Source organism: Pteropus vampyrus, unplaced genomic scaffold, assembly GCF_000151845.1.
Source record: "Pteropus vampyrus isolate Shadow unplaced genomic scaffold, Pvam_2.0 Scaffold31, whole genome shotgun sequence".
NCBI lineage: Eukaryota > Metazoa > Chordata > Mammalia > Chiroptera > Pteropodidae > Pteropus > Pteropus vampyrus.
The window spans coordinates 7,337,528-7,361,553 of record NW_011888812.1 but is presented as its reverse complement, the minus strand read 5'-3'; the positions used below and the strand labels follow the sequence as shown (position 1 = coordinate 7,361,553).

Here is a 24,026-nt window from a genome sequence, read left to right as displayed (position 1 = left end):
CAAAATTACAAAAGGAAATTTATTTCAAAAGCATAAGGGAACGTTTACTTTTGAACAAGGTGATAAACAGGTGTCTTGCAAAAGAAATCATGGCATAAAGTTTTTCATTCAGATTTTTTAAGCAAAAATAACAAGTTGTGCACTATTGCCTTAGGAAAGAGAAGGGGAACAATGAGGTGGGTAAAGGAAGAAACACAGTCAACATCAAACTTGAGAAAGTCACTTCTGCTCAGCTTTGAGTTTACAAGTATTCTTAAAAAAAGAAAGTTACACTTAATCTTTAAATTTATATAACTGTAGTCCCAATATAGTTTCTGAACTTGAAATGGCTTTAGGCCCCTGGCTGATTTGCCTCTGAGGTCCAGACTACCTGGTCACAGTTTTCAAATGGCAAGTCCATGTTCCTATGTCAGTTCAGATTCCAAGGGAGCTTAAGTTCAGCTCATAGTCTTTTGGAATGTTTAGATTATTGCCACCACTCCATAGTCAAGCTGATCAACTTTTTTTGCTCACTTGTATCCTTCTATTTTTTAAAAGTGTGCGGTAATTCTAACAAAGGGGTTTTGCTTTTTCCTCAATATAGAGGTAATAGTAATGAAGACACCTGCATTGGAATCACAAACTATTCCTCAAAAAATAGGTCAAACTACTAGAAAATGTCATTCAGGCATTGGATTTGAATAGCAAACTTGGGGAAGGAAGATTAACTGTGGAACAAAAATATATGTAACATTCAAATGCAGAGCAAAGGGCCTATGCTACTAAAAATGCCCATGACATTAAACACTCCACAAACCCCCCATCTGCTGTTTTAACCTAAAGATCCTATTGGCTAACTTTTACAATAATTTTGATTAATAACCTGAGAAGTTAAAATCTTCAAAGTGGCAAAAGCAAACTGAGAGCATCCCTTATTATTGGTACACCATGTTATCAAGTCACTTTTCCTGGGTTGCCCTGGTTATTAAATGCCAAAATTCTAAATTATTCTATGTCATCCTGTAGAAACCTGTATGTACATCAGATTCAATATTTTGGCTGTATTTTCCAACAGCGATCTCCAAACTTATCTTTGAAAATGCAGCGTTTATTTTTAGTTTTAAATAACAATAATCGTGTAAGTGCAGCTGACACAAAATCTCTCACTACTGAGAAAACCTAGATAACAAGTTAATAATGGATTCAGCCTCAAAAGGATAATCACCATGTCAAAGATTACCTGTTCCTGGAATTTTAAAAAATGATTTATGTTGTGTAGTCAAGTTTCACAGCATGCATATATACATACATACACACATATGTGTATGTAAGTATATCATACATACACATTTCTATTCAAATAGTAAGATCCCATAGTCAAAATTTTATATCACAACATATGGAGAAAAGTAAGCAAAACTTTCTCCTAAAAATGTAATGTCATTTCTACATTTTAAGAAAGCTCGTAAGTATATTTTGCTCTTATGACACTAGGTAGGAATGAACCATTGCCTAGCAGCTTTATTAAAAAACAATGAAAATAAAATGTTAAGAATATCCATTACTCTTCTCCATATATTGATTAGGCAAAAAAAAAGGGAGGAAAGAAAAATCAGTAACCTTTCAAAACTGATGATCTTTACCAGTTGTCAGAAATTGACTGAATTTCATTACATTTTAGACTTGAATAGCTCTCGATGACAAATTATTAAGATGTTTCAAAATAAGATTCACAATATAAAGTCTGAATAATGATAATGTTGCAAAAACAAGTCAAGATTGCGCACAAAGCATCCAAAAATATCGCTGTGGTTTTACCTTGGACACAACCATGGTCTGTTACAAAAGTAGATCATACATACAAAGGTATAAAGAACATTAAGTTTTTAGCTGAAGGCAGCAGTCTTTTTAAAGGGACATCCCCGGCAATCCAATGAGTAGTAGAATTTAAGTATATTAAGCTCATGACAATGCTGACGAATGTGACGTCTTATTCAGTAGAGTCTTCCCCGACTACGATTTCCTCGTGCTCCCCAACCTCGGCCACCTCTACTTCCCCTGAAGGCTCCTCTCTGCTCTACGAAAAAGCGAACAAGGGTTTAGGTCTTGCCCAGGACTTCTTGATACAGCAAACACAGAAGAAATGTAGCAAGTAGTTCTGAATGGAGCAGTAGGCTCTATAAAAGCAGCACTGGTGTTCTGTTACACCATCTACAAATTCAATCTGTACATAAAACCAGGGCAACATATATACCAAAGCACATGTGGCAAGGTGCCAAATACAGTCACAAGTAATGTATCCCATTAACAAAGATGTTTCAAGGTGATAATGTTATAACCACATTTCTTAGTTATTTGGGGGCCTATCACTATCAAAGAAAATTAATGAAACCACTGGCCTTCAAAAATTGGTGCCATAAATGCAAAATACGTTATAAACTGTCAATGATCAATTTTGAAAAATTAGGCTAGACTGAAAGTTTCCCTTTTAAATGCAATGGATAGGCAATTTGTTTTGGTGATAATATTTTAAGTACCATAATATTTTAAGTACAAAAATGGAGATATAAATATTGATAGCTCTTCTCACTGCTTTATCAGCTACGTGAACTGTTCAAAGATGCTGCCAAAAAGGTGATACATATATATAGTGTTTCAGTTAAATTAAGCATATCTTTTGCTGAAAAATCAAGTCACTTGTGTCATATGGCAGAGTGAGTCGTTGATTCATTGGTTAGTCTCTTTTATAGCTCCAGAGAAATATTCCTCAAAGAGGAAGAAAAGAAGTCATCAGCAAGGCTGGACTTTTCATCATACAAAAATGAATGAAGAGTCTCAAACTTCTAGAGATCAAATTTCTTCATTGAACTTTCAGATTTTCTCACTGCAGCAGTCTTGTTAGGAGCAATAAAAAGAACTTGATATTGCCATTTTTGATCCATAATATCGGATGCTATGAATTAAAATTCCTATTTAGTACTGCAATCTATTTTTTGCCATTGTAGCTAGAAATATAGTTACCTTATCTGGGTGATCTTTTGATGTCTCCCCCTGCCCCTCCCCGAAATCTTCAATTAGAAAACTAATTGGATCTTTTCCCAGCTTAGCCAACATTTATCTGTGCAACAGAATGAAATCTGATTCGAAGCCACCTCTCATGCTGACACATTTTTTTCTAAGTTGAACAGTATGCAAACCAGTTAAATGAAACCGCCACGTTTGTTACCCCAGAGAATACATTCAGAAAATCAGAGGTGGTCTGAGGGCAAGATGCTCCCAGTGATAGATGCTGTGACCATAGGTACATTCAGCTCGTGTCCCAACCTTTATGTAGGCTTTAACTTCTGCATTTTTGACTATTTAAGGCTTGGCATCATCTATTGCACATCCCTCCCCTACAATACTCATTATAAAACCTTCATTTCTTAGAAAATTTAACATCAACACTTTAAGTTAACAACACTTAACAAATTAACATCCTTATAGATATCATTATTATTAGCTAAAAGCTAAGAGACTACTAAAATCCACCCTTTCACTTGTTTTTCAATCAATTTTAATATGAAGAACTGGTTACTCTCAATAGTTTAGCTGTATCTAACGACTATATTAAATATGCTGTATGAAGGTATTATTTGATCCTGTTATCTTTTCTATACTGGGTATTTTTTTTTTTGACCTGCAAATTATACAGCCATTGTTACAGTAGAGGAAGTCACCAAATTTTCTCCTTTTTGAAGGGCTTTCACCATGAGAAACTATTTTGCACTTTCACGATCTTTCCATTGGTTTCAAACTTTCACTACTAATTTAAGAAACCACTATTCTAAGTAAAATTATACTTTAAAAATTATTTTTATATTCTAAACAAGTAAAAAGTGAAGGCCACAAGTCATAAAATATAGACTGTTTAGTACTTCTAGGTTACTGGGAAACTGTTTATAGAAGAAAAACACAAATATTAACACGAATAAATTTCCCAATCTTTCAGTGTACATGACTTAAAAAAAAAAATCTAGTCTTCTGTGAAAAAAGAAAACATAAGCTTGCCTGACAAAGAAAACTGGAATCATGATGATTTTGCTACATGTGGCTAACAAAACCCATTCTTAAAAAGACTGAAACATTTCATCCTCCAATTTTGAGGCAATACTGACATACCAGAAAAAAAGTAACATGCTTCTCCCATCTTCCTGACACACTGTCAGTTCTCTAAGGACATAAAAAAAAGTAGAAAAAACATGTGGTAGATAGGTCTACCAATTCTCATCTGTAGCACCGAGAATAACTATAACCTGGTAACATGCAACTCTCAATTTGCAGACATTTTGCTTCCATCTTCTAATAAGAACCAGAGTTGTTTGCTTTATAATTCAATTTATGACAAGCACCTCAGTTATAAGGTTGACCCCTAGAGTACTGTAATACCAAACACCAAAGATAACAGGCATGCGGTTTTGCCCTTGTGTTACTTTGATGGCCAAGTGACTCCTGGATTTTTGTCTTGTGTAAAACTGATTTTTTACACTGATAATTAAAAAAAACCACATACAATCTCAGGTTTTGCATTTTTCACATCTCTTCGACATGCATTATATCATCTGATTCCTGCTATCACGCAGACAATTGAGTTTCATAGGGCAGTCCTTATGGAAACTCAGGATTAACTGACCTGCCCAAGTGGAAAGGAATATAATTCTATGTATTGCCTAGCTCTTGATTACTTTCATTAAGTCAAATGAAGATAGTATCTGAGATAATAGTTGATTTTAAGAATGGTTCTGAATGACAACACATTAAATCATACAAGTAACAGGATAATATTTGTGTAATGAAGTAACATAGAATCCTTTCCATTTAAAACATACTTGCACAAATATTCTTTTTTGAAGTTTTGAAGAACTCTGTTATCCCTATTTTTCAGGTAAGAAAAGAGGCTAAGATGCACATTTACTTGTTGTTATATAAGTAAAAGAGTTCAGTGATCTTTCCTACACTATAGTTGCCTCAAAGAAAAAAAGGCAAAAAGCAAAAATAGTGTTCAGTGTTTGTTTTGCAGCCAGCCACTACTGAGGCAGTGGGTACCCTAGGTAGTGAGAGTGGCTTTGGCAAGCTCCTTCCTTGATCACTACACTCAGCATCACAGCATCCAGCTGCTATAGCTTTAGCTGTGTCTGCAACCACCTGTGCTTTTCTAGCTTTATTTTGTTAATCCTTTAGCAAGATGTGTCCTCAAGTATCAGAAAAGCTGAAGAGAATTCGTAAGAGTGTTATAATTAATGTAAAACTGAATATAATTAAGCATTTCGATTGTGATAAGTGGAAAGACATGTGTATTGAACTTGTCTCTGTCCACCATTTGTACTATTTACACAGAGAAAGAAATCGAGAAAGAATCTTGAAAGCCGCTGAAGTTACTATAAGTTCTGCTAGTATCAAAGTGATCTCTTTTACTTGGCATCCAGGAATGGATAAAATAGAGTCTGTTGCTTGAGAGGATTGGTGGATGTACAAAGCATGGTGTCTATTTATCGTATCATTCCTGCTTTTACTCTACATTAGTATTTTGGGGGGTTTTATGTGTCATTTGGTAGGTTACTTTTTGGGTCTGGGAACGCTCAATTTTTCTATATAAATTTGGTAACTGCCTCACTTCACTCCATTTTGGCTTACAAAAGGTTTCATAGGAACACTCTACTTTTTTTGGATTGCAGGGGAAACCTGTACTGCAGAATTAATTGATTGGTAATGAAGACAAATCACAAGCATTTTTAGTTGCTAGTCTTATTGAACTTTGTCGTAAGCAAGATTTGCTGTTAGTGATATTTTTGTCTGTTCTTTGAAAGAATCTATGAGGACATATAAGTCAATGAGAAATAAACTTCACTTCTCATTCAATAGCCCTGGAAGAGAATGGACTATTGGGATGTTCTCCTGGCACTAACAGCTAAAGTTGACAGGAGGACTGCACTCTGGGCAGCTAGGGAAACCAGAGTGGGACCATCTTCCTTGTCAGATAATGCTTTAACATCTGACTTCACTTCTATGACCTCTGCTTTTGAAGTAGTACAGAAGATCAGGGGACAAGCAGTAGGCTGACAAGGTCTAGGAAGGATCATTAATACCACACCTCCCAGAAGCTATAGCTCCAGCCCTGAGGGAAAATGCACAGAATGTTTTGCCTTGAAGCTAGAACAGAGAAAACCAGGAATGGATGGTTCATGCCAACTTCTTTTTCTCTTGGCTCCTCTGTATACAAGAGGCATATTTTTATTTTTTTTAAGTTTAATGTTACATGCTCAATTCAGTGAGCCCACAAGGGTGGGCCAGAAAGGAATGAGATCAGTTGTTTCCCCAACAGTTCGATTTCTCCAAACCAACTCAAAAAAACCACATGAAAGAGCTATGATACTATATATAATTGATAATGAAAATCAAGCACAACATAATTTCTGCTTAATCTCTTATGCTGCCTGTTCCCAAACGGAAACGCTCACCATAATTAAAGTTGCCCAAATTGCTGCTATATTTCCCACTAGGAGGATTATAAATCTGCCTGGCATCCCTTTTTGGTCCTGCTGGAGATTTCTTGGGTGGTGAACCGGAAGTTGTATCTTCACTGGCCCTCCTTTGCCTATAAACAGTAGGAAGAATGGCAATAAAAAAAAAAAATTCTATTATACCACAGACCATCAATAACTTGTAATTTAGCATATCAGTTATGAAAGGTATCCTAAAGATGACAGTCACATCAGAAAATATGTAACATTTTGATACCATCAAATTAACTGCCTTAATGCAGACATTGTCAAGAGGGCATTTATAAGACTTCAAAATAACCTAGAATCTAGAGAATGTAGCTTCAAAGACTACACACAAGTGACTCGTTTTGTAACACTAGTCAGAAAGTCTAGTTATGTCAGAGGAGTATAAGCAAGCTTGAAAATTCCAGGGTTGTATTCCACCAGTTTATAAATACTGGAATTAGAGTTTATATTTTAAGTCACGCTTCTAATAGTCATACTTTAACATCTTATTAAGAACCATTTAACTAATGTACCATTTTGTATAGTAAATGTAACATCTGAATTCAGATTTTTTTTTTGTATTTGTAAATCATAAATATTAGAAGACTTAAATCTCTTTTATATATATTTCTTACCCGATTTCAACCTTCTGTACAGGTTTCCAGGATAATGTTACTGTGCTCTTATAAGAAGGAGGAATGTGGAAGAGATCCTGAAGAGACAAAATTAGACAAGATTTCTATGTATTTGATGGTGTGGGGAGTAGTGGTGAAGATAAGCAACAGGGAGACATCTTAAAGATTAATTTTAGGAAAGGAAGCTTTAATTTATCTTTGTTTTTATGCTGGTGACTAAGGACCTTAAAGCTGCAAGAGGAAAATAAACAACAACTATTTTGTTAATAACTTGTATCTATTACTTCATTAATGTTATTTTGTGCACAACACTTAAGAAACTGCAGTTATTTTTTCCTAAATGTCATTTCAAGTTCCAAGACAAAATATCAGTCTTCATCAACCTTAATAAACAAAGTCAACAAATAAGTATTTCTTTTGCACAGATGCAGTCACCAAGGTACTTTAAGGAAAATAAATGTTGCAATCTGTATTTACTTTTGCAAATTTTTAAGCAGTTCAAAATTAGGACACAACTAATGGCCTAGCCAATCACATTTTTCTTCCCTTCAAATATCTATAAATTACCAACAAGAGAAAAACACACAAGATTTAAAAACAAAAATGATCAATATGTGCTAATTCAAATGTCTGAATTTAAATGTTAAAGTAATCCAGAACTGAAATAACCTAACCTCATAATATCCTTAAAACTGTGAATGGATTCCTAAACATATTTATTCTCAGTATTTTACCTAATATTTCTTATCAGCTTTACTCTAATTTTATATACCAGTAAAATCTGATTAAACTGAGTTTTTTCCATTTCCAGTTAGAATGAACATACTGTACTAATAAAAATCACCACCTACTATATAAACCTTAAGTCCAATGTACCAGATAAATGCAGAGAATTAGCCCATATAAAGTCCATTGAATCCAAAATGTTTGAGGTTTCTAGCTGCAGTGATTTAGCATATAATGTTATTAAGAAAGGGACAAGAAGAGGAAAGGAAAAGGCTCCAATTTTAAAAATGTTAAATCTCGGGTGACAATGGAATATTGGGTTACAGTTTACAGATTCATTAAAATAGAAATACAGATAAGTTGTGGACTTTTAGATGAGTCTTCTTAGGTAGGATTGCGAAGAAATGCCAAGAATGAACCAAGGCACACCAGGTTTTCTTGTGATTTCCTTAAACAAAAAATTGATGTCACACACTTCTAATTTTAAAAAATATTTTGGGTTATTTCAGGAATGTATCCTATTGCCAGAGCCTAGCATAGTGCCTGACCCCAGGAGGTAGCACACAGATACTTGCTGGTTAATGAATGCTCCTACCAATGACCTTCAGTGCAGCGAAGTTCTTTATAATGAGAGGAATGTGGAGAAATCGTAGTTCCACTCCCCCACAGATCTTGGACTCACTGGATGGTGAGTATCACTTTTGCATACATCTTCCTACTACAGTCATCTTTAAATCACTATGGTTTCTTCAACAGGAAACATTCTCATTTCCATGAATTTGTTAAGTTTAAAATGTTCTTTATAGTACATCTTCAACTTAGACCAATGTTATCAGTTCAAATAAAGTTAAATCTCACATTTTAATATATAAATTCACTGTCTCCAATTATTTATGTTCAAGATTATAAAAATTTTCTTAGGAGATGAGAGTATTCTCACCTCTTTGGTTTTTGAATGCCTTTTCACTTAGCAATATGATATCCGACCTTCAGTGTCTCACTGTTGCTTTCTCTGAAAAGCTTTCCTCTCTTTTGATACAAAGTAAGTATTCCATGGGATTTTTACCAGATTAGTTTTAAGGCATATCACTAGTCCCAATTTTGTTACTGTCAGGTTTTGTGCTTAGGTGTTACAAATATCATTTCTTTCTCTCATCTGGCTACAATACTGTTAACTTGGATAACAAATGATGGTTACTTTGTTGTGACTCTTTTTGAGTCCTCTAAGATTATTAGTTTTATTTTTGTCAGGCTAATAGATCCTTGGCAGGGGCGGGGCGGGGGGAGGGGGACCAGAATTTAAGGGTATGTATAGCTTAATGTAAAGTATACCTTAGCCTACATTACAGAAAGCTCTCAATGTATCACAGAGGACTGCCCATTCTTAGTGTAAGCAAAGCAAGGTTTTACTGGCCAATTTGAAAGGACTCAATAGCACTAAGACCACCAGAACTTAAGTCAGTGAAATTGTGAATCTAAATGTATCTGCTCTAATGCTTTGGGCCTGAAGAAATCTGCATTCCTTCCTTTGCTTGCAGTATCTTATATAATAGCTTTTAAATAAAACAATGTATGATTTTGTAATAGCTATGGAACTGTCACTTGGTATTATAAAAAGCGTTAAGCTTTAAAAGGCCAAACAACTGGAATGCAATGGCATCTCCCCTTAAAATAACATTTTGGACCTAAAAATACATAACCTCTTAAACTAACTTTCTAGCTGGCTGGGAGTACTAGGCAAGAAAGGAAGACTTACCTTGATTAAAACATTGATATTATTTGTTATTTTCAATGCAACAACTTTAATCTTGTTCTGCAAAAGGAAAACAAAATTAAATTAAAATGCCAACAACTTTTATGCTGCATATTCCATGACCACATAGAACTAGAGTAATTAACTTCTTTCAGAATTATTTCTGCTTATGCCTATTTTTCGACGCTAAATAAGTGTAGAGATGGCAAAGAAAGCAAACAATCTTGATATTCCTTTGACAGGTTAGAACATTAAAATGGTATCTATAATTTATCTGAAAAATGAGTAGGGGACAAGTCATGTGCATATAGGAGTTGTTTTAAAAATAATGAGATTAAGTTATAAAAAGACATGAAAACTTAAAATATTTCATTAGAACTGAGATGAGATAGAGCTAAACAGGTGAGATCAGGGAATCAAAAATCCCAAAACAAATATTTTGGTATATAATAGGCAATTTAATCTTATTCTAATGTAAATTAATATTTAGGTTTTAAAAAGGTAAAATTAAAAATGACAGCCATCAATCAAATAATTAAATAACATGTGACACTTATGAGACTCTAGTGAGGGACTCGCATGTATCTAAGTTTGGTAACAAAACTGTTCGCAAACATTGGATAGTTCAACAATGATAAAAGTATAACTTAGCAAATAACCTAATATGTAGACAATCTTCTAATATCGTATCTTCAACAGACTTGTATCACCAGTTCAAATAAAGTTGAATGTTACATTTCAATGTATGAATTCAGTCTGAATTTGTAATAAATAGTGGTTATTATAAAAATTTCCTTATGAGATGCGACCCAGTATTCTTACCTCTTCTGTTTTTAAGGCCTCGCCTGTTTTACCTTGGAGAGCCAAGCGAAGTTGTCTGATATAAACCTGCAGGCCTCGTGCAAAGTACTGCAGCCTGAATGAAAGAGTATGTTAATTAGCAAATCATTAATTACTTCAACTTTTTCTACTTCAATTTTGATTTAGACAAGAAAACCTCTGTGTATTTATCTGCAAACAAGGGAGTGTTTGATCTGTTTGTACCTCAAGGTCCAGTTAAAAATTAATGAAATTGCAGATTTGAGAATTTACTATAAACTCATATAAATCTCAAAGGTTCCTAAGTAATCTCTTTTTTAAGTTTGTTCCCAGGCAATATGTGAACAAAGAGGTGGTGCCATTACTCCATCCTGCTGACAACTAGATACAATGTCTAACAACTTGGCATCATTTATTTATTTATTTTCATTTTTAGAGTAATTTCTTATGTTGCCTGCTTCTGATCAAATATTTCACAAATTATTAAACCTTTTTCACCAAAGAGTAGAGGTCACTAACAGATGATATGATGGCCAAACATTTCAAAATTTAAGATGTGAATTTAATGAAATGATTCAATACAAAATGTCTTCATGATTTAAAATGACTTATGATTTCTCCAGTGCTACTCCTCAGTTACACTATAAGAAATTAACAAAAATAGCAGCTCCAGTTTACTGAGTACCCACTATGTGCCAGGCATTGTGCTCAGTGCTTCCCATTCATTGTCTCATTTAAGTCTCACAACTCGGAGATAGGTGCCATTGTCATTTAACTGCTGAGGAAAATTTGGGGTGTTAGGTTAGTGAACCTGGCCAAATGATAAAGCAAGCAGGGAGAGCCAGAGTACATATCTGAAAAAGGTAATTCTCCCCCATGGATCTGTTATGTCAGAGGTGTTGTATGTTTTACATACATTCCTGTCTTGTGGCTCTTTTATTTTGTTCCACTGGGGTAAGTTAGGGTGGGAAGAAAGCTTTATAAAAATGAAAACAAAACTCAGGGAGCACCAGATAGCCATCACCTTTGCCAAGGACTGCATTACATCAACCGTGTATACATCACCTAATTTTAAAATCTTTGAGCTTTTCTGCATTCAGTTTGGCTGTTAAGAAATCTGGAAGTTTTCGGCCCAACTGGTGGAAGCTGTACAACAAACATTCCACATAACTGAACTGCAGCTTGGGTTCTTCATTACCAGCATTCTCCCCATTTTCTGCTTCTTCCGGAGGGAGAGGCATGTACTCCTAAAAGATGAAAATATAGAGATGTTTGCAATCTGCTCTATATAATTATAAACATATGCTCAACTAATTGTAGGGCATGCTTTTGACACACGAAGCATTAAAAACTACCAAGATCAGAAATTTAGGTAAGATACCTTTTTTAGACTTATTGGATCAACGATCTAGGCTGTGAATTCTCTATATTAATCTATGCTATAGCTGCTACTACTACTAATAATGACAATGAAAGCAGTTAACTTTTATTAGGCACTTAATGTAGATGGAATTTTGAGAACTCAGGTGTCTTTCCTATAGTGAAAAATTAGTAAGCTGAAGAGCCAGGATTCAATCTAGGTTTGACATCAAAAGCTGACACTCTTAACTACTACATTATGCTAACTCCACAAATCTCTGAACGTTAGTCCATATTGTTTAAGTACTCTCTTTTCATTCAGAGTACTATCAGAGGCATTCAATATCAGTGTTATAACCCCTTAGTAGGTAATTCCAGGTCTGGAAGAGCACCAGATACTGGATGGCTCAATTCATGCTAATGCTTTATCACTGTGTGAGTTACATAACTGCTCAATCTAACAAGAAAATCATTTGGTGACACTGATAATGATTTTATCAGATGGCCTATTTTCTCCACAATTATGACTTAAATGACCTTATTTCCTGGTTGCTAATGCTACTTGCCCTTAGGCTGCAACCTGGATGGTGAGCTGCAGCAAATGTAAAATATGTTTTGATACAGAAATAGCAGAAAGACCTACTATATAAACCTTTATGCAAAGCCTCAACAACAGAAGGAATGCCAAAGATTAAAACATTAAATAAAAATACACATGGCCTGAGCACCTAACAACACTTGCTAGAATTGTCTAATATAATTTCAAAATCTGGTTCTCCATAATCTAGAAATTAATACTACACTATTAGATTCTGGGGCTATATACTGACTATGTCATAAGGAAAGAAAAAAATTCTTACCAATAACTTATCAAACAGTTTCCTTAAATTTGTTTCTAGCTTTTCCATGTCACCACAAAATGAACTCATCTCTGCCAACAGTTTCAATACCTAAAACACATAATATACTGTTATTTTTTTGAATGAGCAAGGGCTATAAAATAAGAATGATGCTAGATAACTATTTAAGATTGCTTATTTTTCAATTACACTTTCATGGACTCAGAATGTTTGAACTAGAAAAAAAATTTAGAGATGCAGCCCTTATATTATACTGTTGAGGAAACTCAAAGTCAGAGAGACTATGTGATTTGGGAAAGTCACAATGTATGTCAGTGGCAGGGCAGAACTTAAAACCCAGATTTTGTGACTCTCAACTATTCTGTAAGAAGAAAAGAATATACATGATACTTTCAGTAACAGGTTAACGATGATAGTGCTAAATACAATGTAAAAATGATAAATTCACTAACTTGACAATTTGTACTATGGAGAGATACTGAAGAACTCGTAACAGCAAAGAATTATTTATTAATGTTCAGAGTGGGCCTCATTTACTATTAAATTTAGTCTCTGGATACTAACTCAAAGTATTGGTAATTGCCACTATTCTTGAGGTTCATCTCTGCTTTATTCAATCCCAGTCTGATAAGCCAAACCCAGAACATCTGAAGCAAACTACAGTGTCCGAGCACAATGAGACTCTTCTTTATCCCAAAGACCTATGAGGGAAATGGCACATACATTTCCATATTTCAGTTCAATTTAACAATCATCATTAAGTGCCTTTCACAATCAGGCTCTGCACTGGATTCTGCGGCTACAGAGATGGATCTGGTTAAATGTGGGGAGATAAATAACTGTAAAGTATTATACATGCAGTGAAAAAAATGTATATGTACATTACAGTTAAGATACAAAGGACAGAGTGGTCAATTCCATTGGAGAAGGGATAAAGGATGTTTTATGTTAATCCAGCTAAAATCTAGCTTTATCAGTTGTGGATGGAGATGGAAACTGTCATGAATTAAAATACCTTATTTAAAAGTATTCAGGCTACAAAGGTAAAGACTGACTATAATGAAAACTATGGACAGTGCTTTCCCACTGCGGCAATCTTTAACTGAACCCATAAAGTTTCCTATGTAATTAATCCTGGGAGATTACTAGCTAGCCATTGCTGGATCTTTTTACTCTCTCAGAAATCAGATCTAAGTTACTAGTTTACATTTTTATTAAAATAAAATGTAATGAATGCCTTATTTTATTAAAATAAAATAAAATGAATGCCTTTTCAGTACTAAAAGCAGAAATTTTCTCTTACCTCCAACTGTATATCAAGACCCTCTACCGGGGTAGTCAAGGAGCTGAGGTTAGGGAGAACCTGCTCACAGAAATAAGTCACAAACCTGGTGGAATGCACATTTTTCTGTAAAAATTCAGAGAATATTGAGTTGTCAAAAAAAGGAGAAATATTCTCTCACAAAGAACAGAATGTCATTCAACAAATGCTAACAGAGCACCACAGCAAGTACTTTGACTACAAATACAGTATAATGCATACTCAAAAGCAACCCAGAAATAACCTCAATCTGGAACATTAGGACATCTATACATCTTTGAACTGTTCCATTCTAGGGTCAAATTTCTGGGGAAATTTTAGTGTTGAATTTCAGAATGTACATGTCTTAAAAAGGACAGATCCTTTAAACTGTTTTTCAAACTATAGTATGCACATCTCAGAACACTCACGGCCAGAGATACCGCAAAGCCAGAGATAAAGAGCATATTTACCTAGATTAACAAACTGTTAGAAAATTTAAGGAAAAAAAGTTAAATTACTAAACCAAGTGTTTTTAGAAATCCAGCCAAACTATAAAGTATGATGCAAAATTCTCAAGACTTTAAAAAAGTCTCTAAGCAAGGCTTTAAAGAAATTTCTTGTTGCTTTAGCCTCTCACCAACCCCACTCAGGCCTTCATAAAGTAAATATTGACTCCATTGTATTACTACTTTTATGCAAAGGTTTGAGGAGAATTTCTCAAGTGACTATAGAAATATAAGCTGACAGAGTAATCAAAATACCAGGTATGTAAAACAAAGAGCTCACAGAGAAGAGGGGTACTGCCTGCCGAGTGCACTGTAGTAGCCTGTCCACACAGTCAGGATCTGATGGGTTGAAGGTTTGTTCTAGGTCAGCCTGTTCAGCCACCAACTCTACAAGCTGCTGTCTTCCACTCACTGTCTGTAGGCTTTTTAACCCAGATAGTATCTTCATAAACAGGACAAATTCTTCACCAGTCACATCTTCTAGGACCTGGAAAGAGACAATTCAGAATAACTATCTTCATCATTTGAATGGGAATGAAAGATCTATATTCAAATTGAACAGCAAATTTATTTCAGTTACTAAAGTCAGTTTGCTCTTAATGTTTCTGTAATACTGACAAAAGTATAACTTCCAGCTTAGGTCAATTTAGCTTCAGAGTAAACCATCATTCTCAACATGGGGCACTATATATTGTCTCCAAGGGGGCAAAATTTGGTTCTTGGAAAATTTTGCTTTTTTATGGATAAAGCACAGGTATACATACATACAGTACATAAACAGATACATGGTATTTCACCTGTGGGAGAGCTGCTAAGGAAAAAAATGTCTAAAAAGGCAATTGGGGGTGATAGCAAAAAAGATTGAGAAATTCTACAGTAAACTGTTAAATCAGACTCAGTTTCCTATATTTAAAAGCAGCCTCATTCACATTAATATGACAATTATATACAAAATAGGAGACCATGCAAGTCTTAATGTAAGTGCTCTGTATCAGCAGCCAATATAAGAACTCTGTGAACAGTGGTCTTTCTGTTCACTAGCCAAAGGAGCAAGCAATCATGACACACTTCATCAGTTACTAGCTGGGGCATAGGTAAAATATGCTGACATACCCAGCTGGATTGCTGCTCCTCTCTCTCAATGAAGAAATCTTATCAGTAAGCGAGTGAGTTGCACTAATAAAGAATTTTTAAAATTTTCCTAAACATATTAAAAACGTAAATTATTTCCAAACTTTGGCACTTTATAAGTGAAAGTTAACTGATATACCTTGAGAATCTCAGCATCTGTATCTGGGAGCACAGACAAATAAGCATGGTCTCACACTCTTGAAAAGCTTATAGTGTAATAGGGTAGGATGAAAAAAATAGGTCATTTCAATGTGATTTCATTTTCATTTTGAAATGATCCAGAATACTATGAGAATATCCTAAGATGGGAGAGAAGGGTGGGAATTAGGTAAAATTTCTTGAAGGTGATTTGTACAGAGTCCTGAAAAAAAAGTATCATAAATTTTGAAGGTAACAACCACAAAGGATTTAAATATGATCACATCCCTTTAAATTAATACACTGATTCATCACTACAAGTAACCAAAGTGCAAAATACAATGTAAGAAAAGCTTAAAGTTCTACGGTGGTTCTAATGAAATATATCATTATATACACAAGCTACATATAGCATAAATGAATATTGTCAATTTGAAATAACGTTCTTTTGCTTTAGAGACGTTCTACTAAACGATGACCAAAGCTTACCTTTTTGGATTCAGTTAGTATAAGTTCCTCTACCTCCTTTGTTAAGACTTCATCTGGTAAAGTCTTAAGTTTTGTAGAAAGGAATTTGATTGCTCGTTCCCTAACAATGTCCTCTCCTTGAAGGATTTGGCTAAATAAGCCACCTAAAGTTCCTGCAAAACAAAATAGCTGTGTAGCAAGTCAATTCTCTATTGTAATGAAGTTTTTCAGTTTAACTCAATTTATAATATTTCTTCTCGAGTTTAATAAACACCCTGAATATCACTGACACTAGTTAAATTAGTTTGAAATTTCTACAGCCCCAACCATTACGAATGATCACAAATTCTTTGTTGACGGATTCAGAGTCACCCTGAACATGACTTTACTTTTTTATCATTAATAATAATAAATAAAACTCAGGTATTTTGGAAGAATTTCTTTAATGTGGGAAAGGAAGTATTCCCAACAGATTTCAAAGGGAAAGATTTGATGTGTTTTTGCAATTATTTCTGCTGGGTTTTGAGTCTCAAATCCATTGAGCTAAGCAGCTTTTTTTTTTTTTAAAAAAAAAGAACACTTAGAATTTTTATAAAAACAGATTTCTGGGTGAATCCTAGACTTGATTTTTAATGAGTAATGCTAAGCTCCCCAATTTTTTAAGACACCAAACACAATTCAGAACAAGAAGTGGTCTTACCTTTTGCATCCATCTTAAATATACTTAACAGGGCATTGTTCACTAAGTTAAATTCTGCAGAGTCATCTGGATAGAGAAAAAGTGGTGCAATGTATAAAATAAATGAAAAAATCATGTGCTTCATTTTTGAACTTAAGATTTAACATAGTTTCTCAAAGATTACATTGAGAGGAGACATATAACCATTTCTCTCAAGTACCAAAAAATACATCTTCCTTAAATAGGTAGAGAACCTGACCTAACATATCTTAAAAGCTTTTATGTTGATAGTACAATCATGAAACTGCAGGATATCAGGGAGAAAATCATGATGGAGCAAAATTCCCAAAGCATTATGATCATTTTACCTTTATAAATAGAATTAAAAACAAAAGAAAACAACACTAGGAATCACAAGTCATAGAGCTTCAAACTACTGAATAAAAAAATAATTTTATTAAAAAAAAAAAGCTAAAAACAGAGCCGCTATTTCAGAGAGAAGTTACATTTAGATAAAAGGGTGATGATAAATTCCTTACCTGTTTGCAAAAGCTGGGTCAGAATATCAGCCACTCGTGGAAGATTTTCTCCAGTGGCAAACTGAGGAAGCTCTTTAATTGCTTGCCGTCGAATCTGGGTATGATTTCAAACAAAAAATTAAACAAATACTATCTTCAATAAAAGACAACAAACTCAACCTTAAAAAAAAAGAAAAATAACTAAAACCACAAACTATAATTAGGAATATGAATAACAAAAATATAAAACATGAGATTTCTAGCAGTTTTAGAAATAATTTGCTCTAATTTAACACTCAAGCTTCAGAGACTAAAATAAAATGTGGTGGAAAAGGACATTAAATATAATTATATATGATGAAGCAGATTTGAGATTATAAACAATGGTTTATATGGTGATTATATACAACTGTTGCATTTTTACTACCTTTGGGTACATAATGCAGTATCCCTTAAAGGCTACAGTGGCAATGTCATATCAGCGGTCTCCAACCTTTTTGGAATCAGGGACCAGTGCTCCTTTGAGAATCTAATGCCTGATGATCTGAGGTGGAGCTGAGGAGCACTGCAAATACAGATGAAGCTTCAGTTGCTTGCCTGCCACTCATCTCCTGGTGTGCGGCCCGGTTCCTAACAGGCCACAGATTGGTGCCAGTCCGTGGCCTGGGAGTTGGGGATTTGGGGATCCCTATCATATTTAACTATTTACTTTAGAATTTTCGGTATTGACTACCAAATATATTGTGAATATATTGTGTACTTAACTCCAAATACGTGGCCTTGGCTTATTTAAACATGAAAATGTGTAGGAGTAATAGCTAGCAAATTCTGCATGAAATGATGGTAACAATTTGCTAATTTCATTTGAAAAGCCAAGAAATAATAATTGAAAATTCTAAGGAACCTGTATCAGCAGCCAGAAATGTTAATAGCTAATTCTGTTAAAAACAAACAAAAGCTACTTCTTGTTCTAGTAACCACATACAATTATTATATAAGACAATGATTTTTCTATGTAAAATATTTAGGGTTGTTGAAACTATGTTTTATGATATAAACTACTATTTTAAAAATTCAAGGAGAGCACAAATTGATTGAAAATCTAATTTCATATGCAAATGTATAATAATCTATGAAAAAGATGTGAGCCACAACTCATTTTTAACAGTAGATAACAGATAAGCAAAACAGTATTTTGTGATTCTTGCATTTTTCACAATTGAAAGGTTGTAAAAGAGCTAATATATTTTCTCAAATGTAGGTTTGAGCCTTGGTATAGCATCGTGCCAGACCATACTGCAGTATTTTACTGGGCACTGATATGACTGTTACTTAAGTTACATTAGCCACACACAGAAAATGTCTGGAAAAAGGAAGAGAAACATCTGAAAGTTTGTTGAAAAGCGTCAACCATAAACTTACTGATACATCTTCATCCTCACAGAGGTCTAACTGTGCATTGATAGCAGAATCAGCCAATTCTGGAAAATGCTTAAAGAATTTTGGAATAAACTGAGCTGCTAATCTTTTTTCCTTTGTACCACCTTTCACACCATCCAATATCACTTGATAGGCATCTTTATGCTGGAAGAATAAAGCAGAAAAGGGACACAGTTTTGAAGGATGAGAAGGTAAACTTGTTTGAGTCTAAATTAGTAAAATTTTACACAGGCTAAGAAATAAGGATTACTTTTGGAATCTCACTGCTTAAACTGGACACTTACATTCCTACCATTTGCTCCTCTGCTCCCAACAAATTATCTGTGACTTGGGGAAGAGAGAAGGATGACTCTAACTTTAAGTGGAAAAGCAAATAAGTTAGTTGATGTACCAACACTTCTTCATTCTAGTGATTAGACCCTAATGTTGTGACTGTACCATGCTTTAAAAAATTGTAATGAGTGTTGTAGGATTCCCAAATAATTGTAATAGACTTAAATATATTTATCTGTTTCCAATTGGCACCTTGAAGCAGGTGAAGAGAATACATTCCTCAAATTAAGCAATGCCGCGAAGGTTAGGAAGCTTTATTTTGCCTCACATTTTAGAATATGAACATGATAATTCATTCTATATAGCCAGCCAATTTTGGATTAAGACAGATTCTAATGTCACATATTTAACTTTTCATTAGAAAAATACATTCAAAACTCATGTTTCCTTTAAAAAAGATCAGAAGTGCTCTCCCTCAGATACAATGTGAAGAGTCAACAAGTTACAATCTCCCTTATACACCTGCCTTCAAACCAGTCCTTTCCTTAAATGACAGTGATCCATCTGACAAACAGCAGTAATAAATATCAAGACTAGAGAGACATCTTCTGTTTGGACATATGGATATAACTTTTAATTACTGGAAAACTTTAACTTTATAATAAAGATACCCAATGTGTACACAGCACAGTGTTTACTCAGTATAAGGCAATGCTCTAAGTGTTTTAGATATGTGAGCTTACTTCAGGCCATTGAGGGGAATAACTCATAAACATCCAATGGATTATAGAATTACTAAAAATTTAACAGTAATTCTTTTTATGGACAATACTATGTTAAAGGGGAAAAAAGCAGGATGTGAAGTTATTTAGGTATAGTCGCATCTCAATTAAGGACTTTTTTAAAAAAAATAATCAGAAATAAAGTATTCTATGTATCAAAAGGCTATGGTCACAATTAGATCTTTTAAAGGTACAGAGTTTAATATAAACTGAATAATTACTAGATTACTTTAGAAGTTCTTATACTCCCAACCTATCTAAAAAACATAAATTCTAAAAATTAGTTCTAAAAACATAAATTCCATAAACTGATCAATAAAAACTCCTTTAACTATTTTAAACATAACACTACCTCCTGAATAACAAAAATTTCTGTAAGGTTAGCTTCCTCATGAAATGTAGACACAAAATGAGTTATCAGAAGTTACTACTTCTAAAGTATATTACACACTTTTTAGTGCGAAGTTTCGAAAAATCATGGCTGACTTCTCTACAACTTTACATTCCTGTGGTTTGCCTCAGAGCTCTTAGACAGATTTCATAATATCAAAGTCTTAAACCGTTCTGACATCCTTACATTTTGCGGGGTATCACAATCCAATTTCCTTAAACTCAAAGCTTTATTTATAGTGCCTTTTGAAAAAGGTCCTTATTGTTTAAAATTAAATGTAGAATCCCTCCTCAAACAACTCATCCCCTTGGCAAGAAAAAAAGTCTGGAAGAGACTGCAAAAGAATCATTAGCAACATTTCTTGAAAGCCTACCTGAGACTGAGTAATGCCTTGTGTACATACCTCACAGTAATCCTGTGAGTTAGGTGTTACTACTATCCCTATTTTTCAGATGGGAAAACCAAGCCTCAGAGAAGTGAAATAATTTGTTCAGAGCTATGTTAAGTAGCAGATCCAGGACCTGAACATAGTTCTGATGGGCTCTAAAGTCAAGATCTTTGCCTAATACCAAGCTTCTTTAAGTTCTGAGATCTTAGCAAAGGAGAGGAGAAAGAGAAGACCGGCAGATCTAGCACAAAGGTAAAATTTGAGTCCTAAATAGAGGCTCCACACAGGCAAATAAACTGGGGATGTGGAATCCCAAACACAGCAAACCTTTGGAGAGTTAAGACATTTCACCATATTCAAACTAGAAATTAAAGTTCCTATTATTGGCAGGCATCAGTTTTATCACATAATTCCATAGACAGTACTAGACTTCAACTAATTACTCTTTATACAATGCAAAAAATGATATTCTTCCTTGCTAGCTCTTTTAATGATCTGTCTTCTAACTGTAGCACAAGGAAAAGACTTTTTCCAGAATTTCCCTAGTTATTACTGTGCTTTTCAAAGTAAGAAGAAAGGTATGTGATATTTTCAGTGATCAGTGATTTATTGACAGGATTGTAACCACAGTAAAATATTCCAAATACTACACAGCCTATTTTTCTCTTCCAACATAGCTGTAGATTTCAGCTAGATAAACTTGTGATCTTAACAAGCTTTAATCGCAAATACTTTAATGCATTCTAAAACTGTATATTTGTGTGCTTTTAATATCTAATTTAAAAAGTAAGCTCTAACGAAATCTCTTAGGTATTTCAAGTGAAAAGTCAGCTACAATTTGATCCACATTCAGCAGATACATTCTAAAAAAAATTTGTGACAGTAATTGTCAAAACATAACCAATATGCATAAGTGGTCAGTGACGAACCATGTTTGGGACCAGGATGCAGTCTCTAAGAAATAAAGCATTATTTTAGAGAATAAAGGGTGTCATTTCAACAAACATTTCTTAAGTATGACATAAAAAGGAAATGGATAAGCTAAGCTGTATTACTACTTTCTTCTTCAGACTGAATCTAGTTTGTATTTAATACTTAATTGTTAACATGTCTACATATTTGAGGGATTATAAATTTGGATGATCTGTGACTTTAGCTTAATTATACAAAAAATAAGTACCAAAAGAATGCTATTTATGAAATACAAGTTAAGTTTATGCTCTTCCACCCTGAAAAGCCAGTGGACTCCTGTGTAAGAGAACACAGGAACAATGAGAGTTTAGGCATTATATTAATTTGATCTTAGATCAGCTTAACTGCCACAGTCAAAAACTTAATAAGTATTCGGTTTTTTAAACTTAAACAATTTTTTGACTATGTCAAATTAAGTATCTACATTTTAATATTAAGCAAATTCATAAAAATATGCAACACAATTTAAAATATTGGTGGGCCACAGCTTGCTCTATTATATGGCTAGTCAGAAGTCCTGGCCAGAGCACAATGGAAACTGGGGTTAGGGAGGTAGAGGAACACAGTAGAGGAAGGAGACCTGAAGGAGCAGCAGCAGCAGAGTAGGGGAAAAGGAGGCTGAATAAGCTGTAACACAGGAGCCACAAGAGGAAAGGTGACAGAAGGACTGGAAGGTTTTGCCGTATTAAATAATGCTTCATTTAGAATTTAAGCAACTGCATTTTGCTTATTAGAAAATACATGCTCATGGTCTAAATACATGTGTGTATGTGTGTGTATAAAGTTCCCTTCTTCATTCCTAAGAGATAATCCCTGTAAGCAGGTTTTTGCTTCATATGTATGTAGAAAAGAAAAATCACCCAATTCTTGAAACTATGTCTTCATAATTCTAGATTGAGCTAAAATAAGGTCCCAACGTCAACATTTTTTTCATGCGTTTCAGAAAGGCTCCATCAGCACTACACAAGTCCTGAAAAGGGGCAGGTACCATAGCTTTGCTATGGTTATTAGACTCTAAGATCTTCCGCTTCCTACCCCATGGGATGAAGAAGCAAAAGAATCACATGAAGCATTTAAAATATATGCCATGGGAGTTCTAACAATGATCAAGATTACCCTCTAGGAGAGCCTTGTGTCCCCGCCCCCCGCCACCATATATTTATCAACTCAAGTTCAACGTATTCCAACACTTGAAAACTCACAAAGCAAAAAAGGCTCGTACACACAACACTGCTCCAACTGTGTGTCTGGGCAAACACTGCAGAGAGCTTTTGCCAGACAACTTTATTTAAAGCTGCAACCAACTCCCCTCCCCCGCCACTGCATGGCCCTGTTATATTTTTCACACCTTTCATTAAAAAATAAATAAATAAAAGAACCTTTCTTACTTATCACTAGTCTCCTTCACTAAAAATACATTCCAGGAAAGCACCGGTCTTTCTATCCTGTACCTCCAGCGCTCGGCACAACGCCTGGTACGTGGTAGGCGCTCAAAAAATGTCCAGAATAAATGAAATCGTGAGCCCTCATTAACGTCTGGATGAAAGGCTCCTCTTCTGGTTTTCAGAAACTTGTGTCTCCTAAACACTCTTCCTAAATTAAGAGCAGATATTTCTCTCAAAAAGACATTTCTGATCTCGAGAACTCTCAATCTAATCTAAGCTCCACTGAAAAGGAGAAAGACATAGAAATCAGGAAGGCAAAGCTTGGGAAGAGAAATAACGGGAAACTGATTAGGCTGTTAGAAAACGCCAGTGAGGAAAGGCTGATCAAGAGGGAGAAGAGCCTGGGAACCGGGGACGTCGCTCTCCTTGGTGAAGACGGAGTCTACACTCCCAGAGTGCAGCCCATCCAGACGAAAGAGCCCGGCGCCTGGCAGCCCGCGGGAGGGCGAAGAGCAGTCCCCGGCCGGCTCGGAGCGCTTGCGAGAGGCCGCGGAGCGCCGGGCCCTGCAGGCCGCTCGGACTTACCTGGCCCACTTGCTCTGTGGCATCGGCTAGGATGCCATAGTTGCGGTAAAGCTCCTCCACGGTCGGCATGGTGAGCGACAAGCCCAGGGGTCGCTCCTGCTGTCGTCGTCTTCCTCGCCGGCGCCACCGCCGCCTCCGAAGTCCCCGGAAACCGCGACCCGCACTATTACGCCTCCAGCTGCCGCCAGTGCCTCCGCCAGTCACCGCGCACAGGACGGCTCCGCCCCCAACGTCTACGTAAAGACGCGCGCGTCGGGAGCGGCCTTTATTGACAACCAATGCGCCATTTGTCGTTTTATCGCCCCCTAACTCTTGGAGGTGCAAAAAGGCGGGAAGAACGATTAAATTAGCTCATTCATTTTTTGAAGGCTGTCTGGCTAGGTGCTCTTGGTTGAGCGGGTAGGGGGAC

General features: G+C 35.2%; 1 protein-coding gene across 3 annotated transcripts; it reads right to left on the bottom strand.

The window, feature by feature from the left end:
• API5 (apoptosis inhibitor 5) lies at positions 1-23,856 on the bottom strand. Of its 3 annotated transcripts, XM_023528690.1 has the most exons (15): positions 23,618-23,842; positions 18,824-18,985; positions 17,423-17,516; positions 16,905-16,970; positions 16,226-16,377; positions 14,748-14,954; positions 13,962-14,066; positions 12,659-12,748; positions 11,505-11,686; positions 10,443-10,536; positions 9,624-9,680; positions 7,142-7,218; positions 6,477-6,613; positions 4,141-4,191; positions 1-2,056 (listed from the first exon to the last, which is right to left on the bottom strand). In XM_023528690.1, the coding sequence occupies exons 1-14, from the start codon at positions 23,684-23,686 to the stop codon at positions 4,184-4,186; spliced, it is 1,500 nt and encodes a 499-aa protein (XP_023384458.1). In that variant the 5' UTR covers positions 23,687-23,842; the 3' UTR covers positions 1-2,056; positions 4,141-4,183. The 3 variants fall into 3 exon arrangements, with proteins under 3 accessions (XP_023384458.1, XP_011355144.1, XP_011355145.1); XM_011356842.1 differs by lacking the exon at positions 4,141-4,191 and having other exon boundaries at positions 23,618-23,856; XM_011356843.2 differs by lacking the exon at positions 4,141-4,191 and having other exon boundaries at positions 2-2,051; positions 23,618-23,856.
• Between the last annotated feature and the right edge of the window lie 170 nt (positions 23,857-24,026).